The sequence below is a fragment of the Pelodiscus sinensis genome, chromosome 3 (genome assembly GCF_049634645.1).
Source record: "Pelodiscus sinensis isolate JC-2024 chromosome 3, ASM4963464v1, whole genome shotgun sequence".
Taxonomy (NCBI): domain Eukaryota; kingdom Metazoa; phylum Chordata; order Testudines; family Trionychidae; genus Pelodiscus; species Pelodiscus sinensis.
In genome coordinates this window covers 122,727,133-122,740,439 of record NC_134713.1, presented here as the reverse complement: position 1 = coordinate 122,740,439, position 13,307 = coordinate 122,727,133, and the positions used below count along the sequence as shown (strand labels likewise).

Sequence of the window (13,307 nt, the reverse complement as noted above, 5' to 3'; positions counted from 1 at the left end):
AAGGCAAAACACCAGCATCCCCTGAGTCCGTTAGCAAGGAGGTAGCAAATTGAGAGATTTTTCTGCCAAAAAACACAGTTCCTCTGAATTTGTGACCCCTGAGTCCGTTAGACAGGAGGTAGCAAATTGAGAGATTTTTCTACCAAAAAACACAGTCCCTCTGAATTTGCAACCAGCCAGCAAAGGTAGCAATTCCTGAGCAGTTATACCGAATGTCATGTTTGTTTGACAGAAACTGTGACCGTCACAAAAACGGAGCGGTTTCACTTTTTGCCTATACACCGGCGCTCGCTAGCATCGCTCCCCACGCCGCGTGCAGTCGCGGAGCTCCGGGGGGCTCCCCCTCCCCGGCCTGGGGCACTGGGCTGAGCCACGTGGCGACGGGGGCTCGCTGCAGTGACACCCGGAGCCGCTAGGGGCCGCCTGCGCCTGTGGCGCCCGCTCGGGCCGGCGGCGCCTCGTCGGTGCCGTGTTGGCGGAAGCGCCGCCGCCTGCAGCTCGGGGAGCCGGGGCCGCGCGGGGATGGAGGCGCGCGGCATGAGCCTGCCCCGCGGGCCCGAGCGCCTCTGCTTCGACAAGGACGAGTTCATGAAGGTGCGGGGGGGGGGGGTGTCTGGCGGGGGGCGCGGGCTGGGCCGGGGGGGCGAGTTCCCGACCGGGGCAGCGGCCTCCCCTTTCCCCAGCGGAGCAGTGACGGGTCCCCCGGCCGGACTGCGCAGGGGCGGGCGGGGGGCTGTTGGCAGAGGTGACAGGCTCACTCTGGTCTCTCCCCCCTCCGAGCGGGGGGGGGGGGAAGCGGCCAGTTATCAACGGGCAGAATTCTCAGCGGTTGGGCTGCGCACCCGGCTCTGACTGGAGCGCGGCGCGAGTCGCTGCCTTGGGGGCCGCCACGGGGCAGGGCCCCTGCCTGCTCCGCACCCCCGTCCCGCAATCAGCAAAGCACCCGAACGCCCCGTGGGCCCTGAGCAATGGACTGATGCATTGGCAAAGGGGGTGGCTGTGTCGGGGGGCCAGTGGCATCACCTGACTGGCTTTCCTTAGTGTCTTAAGCAACACAAGTGATGTCACCTGTTTGTTCTCTCATCCCCCTCCCCTGGGGCAGAAATATGTGCAGGTGAGGGTTTTGGACACACACACCCACACACACACACACACCCACCCACACCCCTACCTACCTACCTACCTACCTTGCTGAATGTTTATATCCCAGAAGGCAAGATAAAATAAGTGCATCTTCCACATGAAGCTGAAGATGGTGAGATTTATGGCGATCCTTAGTGCCTGTGGGAGTTCATTTCACAGTTTAGGGCTGGCCCCAAAGGAAAGCTTTGTCTCTGGGACAGAAACTTCATCTCTGTTGTAGAAGGTTCCCTTGTGTCAAAGGAATGACACTGTTGGCCACAATCTTTTAGGTAGTGGGCTAAGGCTATTCAGTGCCTTGAAATTAAGAATTGAGACCTTGAATTTGGGAAATTAGAAACGCTTTTTTCGGTAACCTGTGCTTGTCAGAAGGTAGACTTTTTTTTTTTATGGGGCAACTTGTTCTTCACCCTTGTGGTGGTGGTTAACTTGGATGGAGGAAAAACAAAGTTGCCCTTTTTGGACTTTGACTTCTGAGCACAGGATTCTGGAATCACCCCATGAGGATAGTTTTGAAGTATTTTTTGTTGTGGTGACAAAAGATGCTTTATCCTAATCAGAGTTGCTAGCTTTTGCAGTTGTATTTGTAAATCACTAGAATGAAAAGAAAACAAACTGAGTGTCTAGGGCTTACATGAAAGTGATTTTGATTGTTAGAATGGATGACTTAGTCTGAACATGAGAAGTGAAACATTGGCCTAACTGCAGGGCTACTCAACTTTGGAAGCCCCGGGGGCCAGAAGGATACAGCACATGCTGAGGGCAGCAGCTAAGTGTGATTTTTATATATATGCAAATAGCTTCTTTCACACTGACAGGCATGAATACAAAGATTAAGGCAAAACTACACAACACACAAGCCCGATTTAAGTCTGTTCTGCTGATATTAATAAAATGCAATATTTATCCGATTTCCAACAGTATGACAGTACTTTTAATGAGCAATGACAGTCCAGGAATTTAACTACTAAAACTCATATCAACAGGAGACCATTATATTGACTACTTTTTGTTTTGGTTCCTACCCGCGGGTCATGTGTTGAGCCCCATGTAAACCCAAACCACACCACGGGCCGCATGTTGAGTAGCCCTGGCCCTGGCCTAGAGTCTCATTATTTTAATGTAATAATTGAGGGACAGTAAAGTTCCAATCTGCTTAGTGTATATTGACTTTTGTTCTGAAAGACACTTCTAGTATAGGTTGTTCAGATCTGGAGTCTCTAGATTAGATGAGATTTTTTTTTTATTGATGTTTATGTATGGTTTTCCAATTCTGCCTAAGACATTTCAATAAAAACACAGTCAAGGCAGTTAATTGTTTAGGGTAGAAAGGAGGGAGGATAATACAGTACATAATTTGTTGGAAAATAGGTGCATAAAAAGCATCACAAATTTAATAGGGCTAGTCTCTGAAAACATTTATCAGTTTCTATGAGAGGGAGGCCTGTGTTTATAACTGCTCCCAAATGACATTCGAGCAGTCTCAGAGACTTCTCAGTCTCTAAAGTAACTAAATTGCATAAATTTTGCATATAGTGTGGATTCCAAAAAATGCTTGGCATTTTCACCTCCCATTGAGGCCTTGCCACTGACATTCTGAGTTGTACTTGTAGCATATTTTCAGATAAACTAATAGGCAGAGTTTACAGCAGCAGCAAAGGGGTTTGGATAATACAGTAGCGTAATACACATCAAAAGACAGTATCATCTGTCCCTGTGAGCCTAGCATCCCAGAAAGGTAAAATCTGATTCTAGAGTAGGTTTATCAGTTACCTGCAAACCTGGGTTTTTTGCTTCAGATATGTTCAACCATTTAGTTGCATGTAGAATGCTTTATTACAGGAAAGATCCATTTCTTTTCTGTTTCTTTGGTATATTTTTTATTTACATCCTTCTATCTCTTTGCTGATTTCATTTTCAGCCAGACTTCGATGTTGATCACTTTGTGTCTGACTGCAGAAAGCGGGTCCAGTTGGAAGAGCTCAGAGATGATCTGGAGCTCTATTACAAACTCCTTAAAACTGCCATGGTAGAACTCATAAACAAGGACTATGCAGATTTCGTTAATCTTTCAACAAATCTCGTAAGTTTTCAAGTTCAATTATGTGTTTGTGTGTTTTAGTGTGATTTTTTTTAATTATGCTGCAAAATACTGAAGGTGTTTCTTTCCTGGCATATTAAATAAAGAATCCTTGAATTATTGCCCCTCAGGTTGAGAATTTCTAGAAAACCCTTATATGTACTTTACCTACTTTCTGTGTAGTCTTCAATAAGAAAAGCAATAATTGTGATTTTTTTTTTAAAGATAATGCACTTAGTTTGACAGTAGAAAATAATTAAGAATTCCTCAACCTCATTAAAATGTGAAAAGCCCCATGTACATGTAAAGCTCCAAATATGAATTATGAAAGCTCCAAATATGAAATATGAATTAAAATGTGAAAAGCCCCATGTACATGTAAAGCTCCAAATATGAATTATGAGTGATGCAAATTCTTATGAGTTCTCCAGAAATGGCCATACTTATAAATATGCAGACTATGTAACAGTCAGCAGTTCAATCCAGCTGACCAAGTACCATGATTCATTTTTCAGATTTACATGAATTTGCTGATAGAAAAATAAATTTCAAGTTTGGGTAGCTACGCACATTTTTTGGCTATTGCATTTCTATATGTTGTACAGTACACTGGGATGAATAGTACTCATATCTTGTTTGCGTAGTTCTTCATTTTTCTTCATGTTCTCCACGGCTGAGATAAATAGTAGTGCTGATTTGTGTGTGTGTGTTTTCTTTGAAAAATTGATCTTAGCATATCACTACTGAGTATGAATCAGGAGGAAATAACTCCTTTTGTGAGGATTGTATGGTTCTATAAGATGGTGTTGTATCTAATGGATACAGAAAATAATGAATTATTATTAGGTGAAACAAATATTATAATCAAATAGCTTCCCAACTGTACCTTTTGATAATTTCTCTAGGTTGGCATGGATAAGGCCCTCAATCAGCTTTCAGTACCTTTGGGACAGTTACGAGAAGAGGTCATGGTATGTTTGAAATAATCCATATAAACGTCAAAATGGTCTGGTGAACTTAAGATACAGCATGAATTGTATCACATTAATTGCCTTTTAAATTCTTTGAGTAGGTAATTGTTTATCAGAGTCTTCTCTTTGAAAATGAAAAATGTAAGACATCATTTCCTGTTCATTGTTTTAGAGGACCGGTGTGATATAAGAGTTGTAATTTTATATTTTCTGTAATGCCTTCCATCCAAGGACATCAAGTGCTTTAAAGAGGTAAATTAATTAAGCCTCACAAAAACACTGTATGGAGAAGAGTTAGCATTATTTTACATATAATTTGAGGCACAGCTGGATTAAGGATGTCTACAGCAGAGCCAGGAAAAGAAGACACTTTTCATCCCTCCCAGTTGTATGGATTAGCCGCAAAGAAATCTTTCCTCCCCTTCTCCTTAAGACCTTTGTTACAGTAGTTCACCTAGCGTAACTCACATTTAGCAGCGTAACTCATATTTAGCAGCTGAAACATATTGGTAAAAATCTTCTTCACAGCTGTTCCTAGTAGGGATGTAAGAGACTAGTTGACTAGTCAACTATCCTATAAGCAGAAGCTTATCGGATAGTCGACTAGTGATGCGACTAGTCACTTCCCTCACCCCTTGCTGCTTCTATCAGAGAGAGGCAACAAGATGGGGGGGAGCAGGAGCCGGTGCTGAGGGGAGCCAGCTTAAAATGCTACTTCCTCCCATCACCGTCTCTGTGGGGGGCAGGGGAGGTAGAGGCATAGCGGAAACAGCATGAGCAGGAACTGAAGCAGTCTCTGCTTGTGCCGCTTCTGCTGCCTTTCTGCTTTTGAAATGTACAAGAGCCCCATCAGGGCTCTTGTACATTTCAAAGGCTGAGGCACTGCTGTGGGGCCAGAGTGGTCCCCCGCTGGTCCCATGCTCCCTGCAGGGCTTCTGCTTTTGAACTGTAGCAAGTTATAATCCCATCAACTATTTGATTAGTTAATTAATCTAAATTTAATATCCCTAGTTCCTAGAGGATTTTTGTTGAAAACTTGAGTTTTAACCTCCGCTCTTTGAGGTGAAAAATGAGCATGTGCTAGTATCATATCTTTCCATCATGGTGAAAAAATTGTTTAAATCCACATATTGCCTTTAGTTCTAAGAAGCAAAATCACATTTTGGTACATGTGTACTGCTTTCAAATTAGTACATTTACTTTATTAAATAATGCATAAGCTGAAGGGACATGGTCAACTTAAAAAATCATTCTCCTATCTGAAAGCTATTTGTTTCAAGTAGCACTTAGGTAAATTTAAGAGAGGTTAACAATGAGATCCCCCCCAAATCTATTCTGGGACCTGTGCAGTTCAGGGATGATCTGAAAAAGGGAGCAAATAATGATGTGTCAAAGTTTTACAGATTATTGAAAAATGCTCAAAATAGTTAAGTCCAAAACTGATTTCAAGAGGTACAAAGGAAGCTCTCAAAACTGGGTCAGTGGGCAACAAAATAGCAGATGAAATTCAATGTTAAGTGCAAAATAATGTACTTTGGAAAAATAATCCCAGCTACACATAATGTAACAGCTAAGTTAGACCCCTTAAGTAAGAAATCTTGGGGTCACCATGGATAGTTCCCTGAAAACTTGCACTTAGTGCACAATAGTAGTGAAAAAGCAAATAGAATATGAGGAACTATTAGGAACAGGATAGAAAATAAAACAGAAATATAATATCACTACTTAAATTCATGGTATACCCACATCTTGAATAATATATTCAGTTACAGTTACCCCATCTAAAAAAGTTCTGAGAAGGACAACAGAGATGATCAAGGCTATGGGACAACTTCCATGTGAAGAGAGACTAGGAAGAGTAGGGTTGCTCAGCTTAGAGAAGAGACTACTAAGGGGGGATATGATAAGTTTGTAAAATCATGATTGGTATGGAAAAAGTGACTAGAGAGATGTTGCATTTTCCTGCACAGATCCTCTTATGAAAGCAACGGGCAGCAGATTTAATACAAACAAGAACAAGTACTTTTTCTCACAACACATAGCCTGTGAAACTCTTTGCTATGGGATATTGTGATGGCCAAAAGTACAACTGGGTAAAAAAAGAACTAGATAAGCTCATGGAGAATAGGTTTGTCGGTGGTTGAGTTAAGATTGTCAGGAATGTACCCTTATGGTCAGGGTGACCCCCTAACCTCTGACTGTCGTATGCCTGAAGAGAAAGACAGGGTGGTTCACTCCAGCTGCCATGATCTGTATATACCCCTGAAGCTCTAAGTACTGACTACTGTTGTATACTGAATACTGAATCATTGGTCTGACCCAGTATGATAGGTCTTAAGAATAACTGAAAATATTATTTTTTACAGCAATTCATGTCCTGCATATTTGTTTCCACTGTATTTCAGTTAAAAACAGGAACATGATTACAAGCAAACAAAAAATAACTGTTCTTAAGGACAACCAAAGCCTTCTTTTTTTTTTTAATTGACACAAGTTGATATCTCCTTAAGCTTTCATTTTTTCCATATCACTAAGCCAAATATTCTAAATTAATTCATATTTCTTTCAGAGCCTTAAGTCATGTGTAAGTGAAGGAATTCGGGCAGTAGATGAACGTATGTCTAAACAAGAGGACATCAGAAGAAAAAAGGTACAACAGACAAATAGATGGGGGAAGAAAATACACTGATTAAAGTAATTATGTATTCTCTCCATTAACTGTATTAAAATAAGAAATTCAGAAAGATGGCTGTCTGTCCACATTGTACTGTGCACTGTTTTTATACATGTAAGAGTTAGACCTCCATTGCCTGGCGACCCCTGCAATCTTTTAGGATTATTATTGATTGACCACCACTCTTCTTCTTGTACCAAATTCCTTTTATCATTGTTAAATCAATTCTATTGTTAACACTTCACTTTTCGTTTATAAAAAAGACTGCACTGCTATTTCAGTTTAATACTGGTGTGTAATCTTCCGTATAATATAAATGTAGTACCGTGGTACTCCTGGAATAATCCTGGAGGCTTGACCAGTCGATTGTGAGGCTTTGGGCCCCCCCTCGCTGTCCCCCACCTGCAAGATACAGGCCACGCTGATGCTACCTCCAGGGACCACGGAAGTAGCATGGGCTTCCTGTGGGGTTGGGGGACAGTTCTGCAGCTGCACACCAGGTCCCGATAGTGTGTGGGCTGCTCTCCTCCTTGCCCCAGCACCTATTGGCACCCTGCCCCAGCACCCACAAGTACAGTTTGGGCCACATTAGTGAGGTTTGAGGGTTTTGGAGGGGTTGTGTTTTTGTATCTCACTTGTGTGGCCCTGACTGACTTTTCTGTGGGCCAGTGACCCCTGACTCAAACAGGTTACCTGCCCTTCTCCTAAATAAAGACGATGCTGACATTGTGTTTGACATAATATTTTATTTAAAAATGAAGCCTGGCCAACAAGCCCCCAACTGGGGCCGAGTCCTCATCTGCCCACAGCATCATAACATTCTTGTATCCGCCACCCCGACTCCAAATCTGAGCCTATCATACATTGGAACCCCCTGTCCTGAGCCTCTCACATCCCCAAATTCCTGCACCCCCACATCCCCAGTGTTCTGCCACAACACTCTTGCACCATTCACCCACTGCAAATGTGTGTCCTGAGCCCATCATACTCCCAGCCTTTCTGCCTATGTAGAATCATAAAAATGTGAGGCTGAAAGGGACCTCAAAGTGATCAAGTCCAGACCCTCACTGGTCTAGGCTTATTAGTTCTTCTTCAGTTGTTTCTCAAAGTGGTTTGGCCTCATTGGTTTGTTTGTTTACTGGTGCCGCAGCCACAGAGCCTTGCAATTCTCCTTGGCTGCAAAGGGTGAAATGGAGCCAATAGGAGCCATGAGGCTCCAGGGCCACGGTGCCAGTAAATAAACAAACTGGTGCGGCCAGTTAACAGGTTTCTCAAAGTGGTTTCACAGACTACTTTGAGAAATACTGGCCTAGACCATCCCTGACAGGTCTAATCTGTTCTTGAAACTTCCAGTGATGGGGATTCCAGTCTTCCTTGGAAGCCTGTTCCAGACTTTATCCACCCTTATAGTTAACGTTTTTTCCTAACATCTAACTTTAATCTCCTTTGCTGCAGAGTAATCCAGCTACTTCTTGTCTTACTGTCAGTGGACATGAAAAACAATTGATCAGACTCCTCTTTATAACAGCTCTTTACGTATTTGAAGACTGTATTACGTCCCTCTTCAGTCAACTTTTCTCTAGACTTAATATGCCCAATTGTTTAACCTTCCTCATAGGTCAAGTTTTTTAAACTACTTGTCATTTTTGTTACTTTTCTGTAGACTGAGATTTCACCAGTTTCAGTTAGTGAGATATAACTTCTGTGAGTTACAAACAACAGTCCTGTTGTTGTACCTCAGAATATTAGTCTTTTTCACAACTGCATCACATTGTTAACTTTTATTCATTTTGTTATCCACTGTTCACCCCAAATCTTTGGCAGCAATACTATTGCTTAGCCAGTTATTCCCCATTTTGTAGTTATGCATTTGATTTTTTTTTCTTCTTAAGTATAGAACTTTGGTGTCTCTACTGATTATTATCATGTTGATTTCAGACCAATTCTCCAGTATGTCAAGGTTCATTTGAATTTTAATTCTGCCCTCCAAAATGCTTGCAGACCCTTCCAGCTTGGAGTTACCTGCAGATTTGCATAAGCCTGCTTTCCACTCCATTATTCAGCTCACCAATAAAAATATTGAATAGTAACAGAAGTAGTATTGACCCTGGCAGGACCAAATGAGATATGCTCCAATTTGACAGTGGACCATTAATAGCTATTCTTTAGGTTTGGTCTTTCAGCCAGTTGTGAGTACATTTCATAGTAATTCCAGCTTGACTATGTTTCGAATGAGTGAGTGAGTGAATGTCATGTGGAACTACATGAAAGCTTTACTAAAATCAAGATACATCATGTCTGTTGTGTCCACTCTATCTACCAGGACAATGAAAAAAGGAAGTGTAGTTGATTTGACATGATTTGTTCTTGACAAATCCATGGAGGCTATTTTTTGTAATCTTAATGTCTTCTAGGTAATTACAAATTGATCATTTAATCATTGGTTCCAATATCTTTCCAAGTGTTGAAGTTAGGCTGAGCTGGTCTGTAATTTCCCATGTCCTCTTTGTTCTCCTAAACCAATTGAGATTCTTAAGGAACTTCCAGCTGAAAATATGAAAAATGGCCCCAATACCATTTTCAGAGTTGTTAATTAGAAAATGGAGACTGAAATAGGAGATGGACATGATGATAAATATTGTTTTATTTACAGATGTGTGTCCTGAGACTTATTCAAGTTATTCAATCAGTTGAAAAAATTGAGAAAATTCTACACTCCCAAAGCTCTAAAGAATTGTCCTTATTAGAGGCAAAAAGGTAAGGAATGTGCAAGTATTCAAGATATAGTTCTAACCAGCCAGTGCAGTATATTTCATTATGTTGTACTCGACAGAATTGCAAACACTCTTGAGCATGTTCAGAATTTTAATTATTATGGTGGAATGACAGTAATACCATAGCCAAGGTAGTACCTAGCTCTAAATTTTACAGTATTCTTAAAATCTCACATATTCTGCAAACTGCAGTAAACAAAACCTAGAAGTTAACATTTTCATAATGGCTAAATTTTAAAGTGGATTTTGCATGCTTATAATCAACTTAAGCTTACATTTCTGAAATTTTTAGTGTTCTTTTTCAGAATCCATTTGCCAATAATCTATAACATCTTTTGCTCTGAAATCTTACCCATATGCCTGCAAATGTACTATTTACTCCAGTACTGTTGGGAGTAAAGCAAAAAGTAACGTCTGGTTCCTTGACTTTTCAACATATCTCAAAAGAAAATTGCCAATAGTAAATTGATGTTTATAGAATGGATGATGTTTTGTGCCTGAGTAGAGCTTTTTGAGGAGCCACACTGGTACTTGGACTTCAGACAACTTTGGGTCCAGTTCCTCCCTCTGTCTACCTCTGGGAGGACTTCTCTCCCCAGCTGCCTTGGGGCTGAAGTACCAGATGTGAGCCTCACATGCCTCACTTTGCCAACAAACTAGCTGTAGTTCATAGTCAGGGGAAATGCTAGTCGTGTGAGCCTCTTGGTACACAGGGTCAACTCTGCTGATTTTTAGTTGTACAAGGGGCCATGACTCGGGGGACAGAGTCAGTATGGGAGGCAGAATGGATGTAGGGATACTTTAGCCTAGACACACCCTCTACTCTTATGTAGAGGGGGACACAGTAAAAGCTGAGATTGGATGTGGGGGTAGCAGTTCAATTGTAGGGAAAGGTGCCCTCATTGATGCTGCAGGGAATGGGCAAAGGGGGTGAAGGTTCTTTCATCAGTCAGATTTGTTCCTTTCCAGGGCTGCTGACTCTGAAAAACTGGGTTCCCTTGAGACAGAATGAAAGACTGTCATTGCAGGGAACTATGTTCTGGGTTCCTGAGGCAGGATCTTTTGCTTTTGAAACACAATCCTACTATGCTTGCCTTTCATCACTATTCACAGGAAGAGCAACATTGGAAATCTGACCTCATACACTTCCTCTCCTCTGTTACAGAGCTAAGACTTCTTATTGTGCTATAAGAATGAGCTGTACGAATTTGGGAGGGGAGAGAAGAGGAGCAGCATGCCTCTGACCATTTGGAGGAAGAAAACTTTTAGGAGACTTTTTTGTGTATTGAATTGCTAGTTCTAGCCTAACACACACTTTCTTTTTTAGCCCACTTTTGACTGGACAGATTTTAGAGAGAATTGCCACAGAATTTAACCAGTTACAATTTCATGCAGTACAAAGCAAAGGAATGCCTCTTTTGGACAAAGTGAGACCAGTAAGTACCTCTGTTATCCTGCTTAACCTTCATGAACTCCCAACAGATGGAGTAGGTACAGAAATACTGACGTAATAGCAACAGTAATGTTTTAATACATTTGTTCTGAGCAAAATAGGTTGCTGGTTCTAAAACAGTCCTTTACCAGCACTTATTTTCTGTGGGTGTTCCTGCTGTTGTTTTCCAACATCTTTCAGATGAACAGTTGAGAACAGGAATAGAAAATAAGACATTTTTTAAATGTTTGTCAGCATGACGTCTTTAAATTTAAAACAAAGCCTTGGTACTCAGAGGCTGTAGTAACTCTGGTTGTCTTGAACTAACCGAAGCATAAACAATTGAGTGTGTCCACAGCAGCTACCTTGAATTGATTAAAGGTTTGTCTTTGTGTCCACAGCATGGCTAATTAAAGTGTAGCTGTTGTTGTCTCTGATGACTTCCACAATCACTTCTTAGGGAATGTCTGCATAGCAGTTAAACACCCGCAGCTGGTTTGTGCTAGCTGGCTTGGGCAGTGTGCTGTTTAATTGAGATGTAGACATTCAGGCTCAGGCTGCAGCTGAAACTCTGGGATCCTCCCATTTCACAGGATCCCAGATCCTGGGTGCCAGCCCAAACCTCTTTCCTGAGCCCCATGAGCTTGACATGGGCAAGACAAAAGTTTTGCACTGCAGTTGAAGCCTAGGGGGTTTAAATTCAGACTTTAGCTTATCCCTGCTGTTGTCTGCACACAAGGTGTACTAACCTAGAGCTCAGACCTAGGATCCGTCAAGCCTGAGTCAGACCTGGACCCAGGGCTCAGCCCTGTTTCATTGCAGTGCAGACAAATCCACACTGGACTCATGCTGGAATCCTGTGAAAATATCCCTCCTATGGATTTCTTGTCTTTTTTGTACTGTCAGATGTATTGTACAGCCAAGTTTTCTCAGACTGCACCATAAATATGATGGTGAGTTGGAGGGGCCACAATTTGGGAGGGCACTGGGAAGTCTGAGAGATGGGTATTTGGACTTCATCCCTCATAATGTCATGTACATGCTGGAGCCCCAGGTTGGAATTTAGGGTTCCACAGTTCCTCACCTGAGGTTACAGATGAGCATAGGTGCTCAAGCCCTAATTTAATAAACAAAGGACTGCTAACTTGAGTTCTGTTAACTCTGGGCTTACATAACTGTGTAGATGTAGATATACCCTCAGTTCTCACTCATACTCCTCTCTGTCCAGCCTCACTCAACTAATGCCTGTTGACATCCTAAACTATTTGAATCTGGCATTTGAATTACCAGTTGAGAATAGAGCAAGAGGAAAGATGGATACATTAGGCAGTACCTTCCCTAGAAATGCTCTCAGACAGACCCAGCTATGTGTTATCAAATGATTACTTGCAACTGGTGGCCAACAGTTCGATTGCTATCTTAAGATGCATTCTGGGAACATTTCCAAGGGGTGAAATTTTAGGGGGATACTTTGATAGGGAGCACAAAAGGGACTTGACCAGTGGTCAACAGTTTAATCAACAGCTTCATATTGAGAGATATTAGAGGTACAGGGAGACACTGGAGAAATATCCTGAAAAGGCATGACAGAGCTGGGGTTATTTCTGGGGAGAGTGTTGAGAATGAGTGGAGCTTAAGTGGAGGCGATACCACCAGAGAATGACCCACCAGCAAACTAAAGAAGGTTAACTGGCTGAAGCAACTGCAAGCCCTGGCAGCTGCCAAACATCACAGACCCTCATGTGTGCTAATAAGATGTAGTTGCGTTGGTTCACAGTTTTTGAACCTGAAATATTTGGGACTCAATCATCGCTTTTCTTATAAAATCCAGGAGTAAATGTCACCATTCTTGCTAGTAATTACCAGTTGATTGAAATGGGTTTATGTGTTGACACAAAGTATAGTTTAGTTGATTGGAGGGAACAACTGTTGATTCTTCTCCCATGTCAGTCAGATCCTAGACTGGTTACCACCTTGATTTTTCACTATATGAAAGAAAATAGTTGATTTTTTTCCTCTAGATTAGCATTGTTAAATAGAGTAAATTCATTATATGGAATTAAATATACAGTAATACATAAAGATAAGTGATTAGACTTATTTTAATAATTGGATTTTAATGTTAAATTGCTTACAATTATTACAGTTCTGAATGTACAGAACACATTTTAATTTAAAAATGTATGTTGAAGTTGGCAAATCTTTTTGTGCATAACTCCTGTGAAGATGGTGACAG

General features: G+C 41.6%; 1 protein-coding gene across 1 annotated transcript in view; it reads left to right on the top strand.

The window, feature by feature from the left end:
* The first annotated feature begins 410 nt into the window (after window positions 1-410).
* COG2 (component of oligomeric golgi complex 2) overlaps window positions 411-13,307 on the top strand; it is a 35,961-nt gene continuing 23,064 nt past the window's right edge. Inside the window, exons 1-6 of the mRNA XM_075924714.1 lie at window positions 411-594; window positions 3,062-3,223; window positions 4,126-4,191; window positions 6,761-6,841; window positions 9,519-9,622; window positions 10,967-11,075. Of these exons, the coding sequence (XP_075780829.1) occupies window positions 523-594; window positions 3,062-3,223; window positions 4,126-4,191; window positions 6,761-6,841; window positions 9,519-9,622; window positions 10,967-11,075 (594 nt within the window). The 5' untranslated portion in view covers window positions 411-522. The remainder of the gene's footprint in view (window positions 595-3,061; window positions 3,224-4,125; window positions 4,192-6,760; window positions 6,842-9,518; window positions 9,623-10,966; window positions 11,076-13,307) is intronic.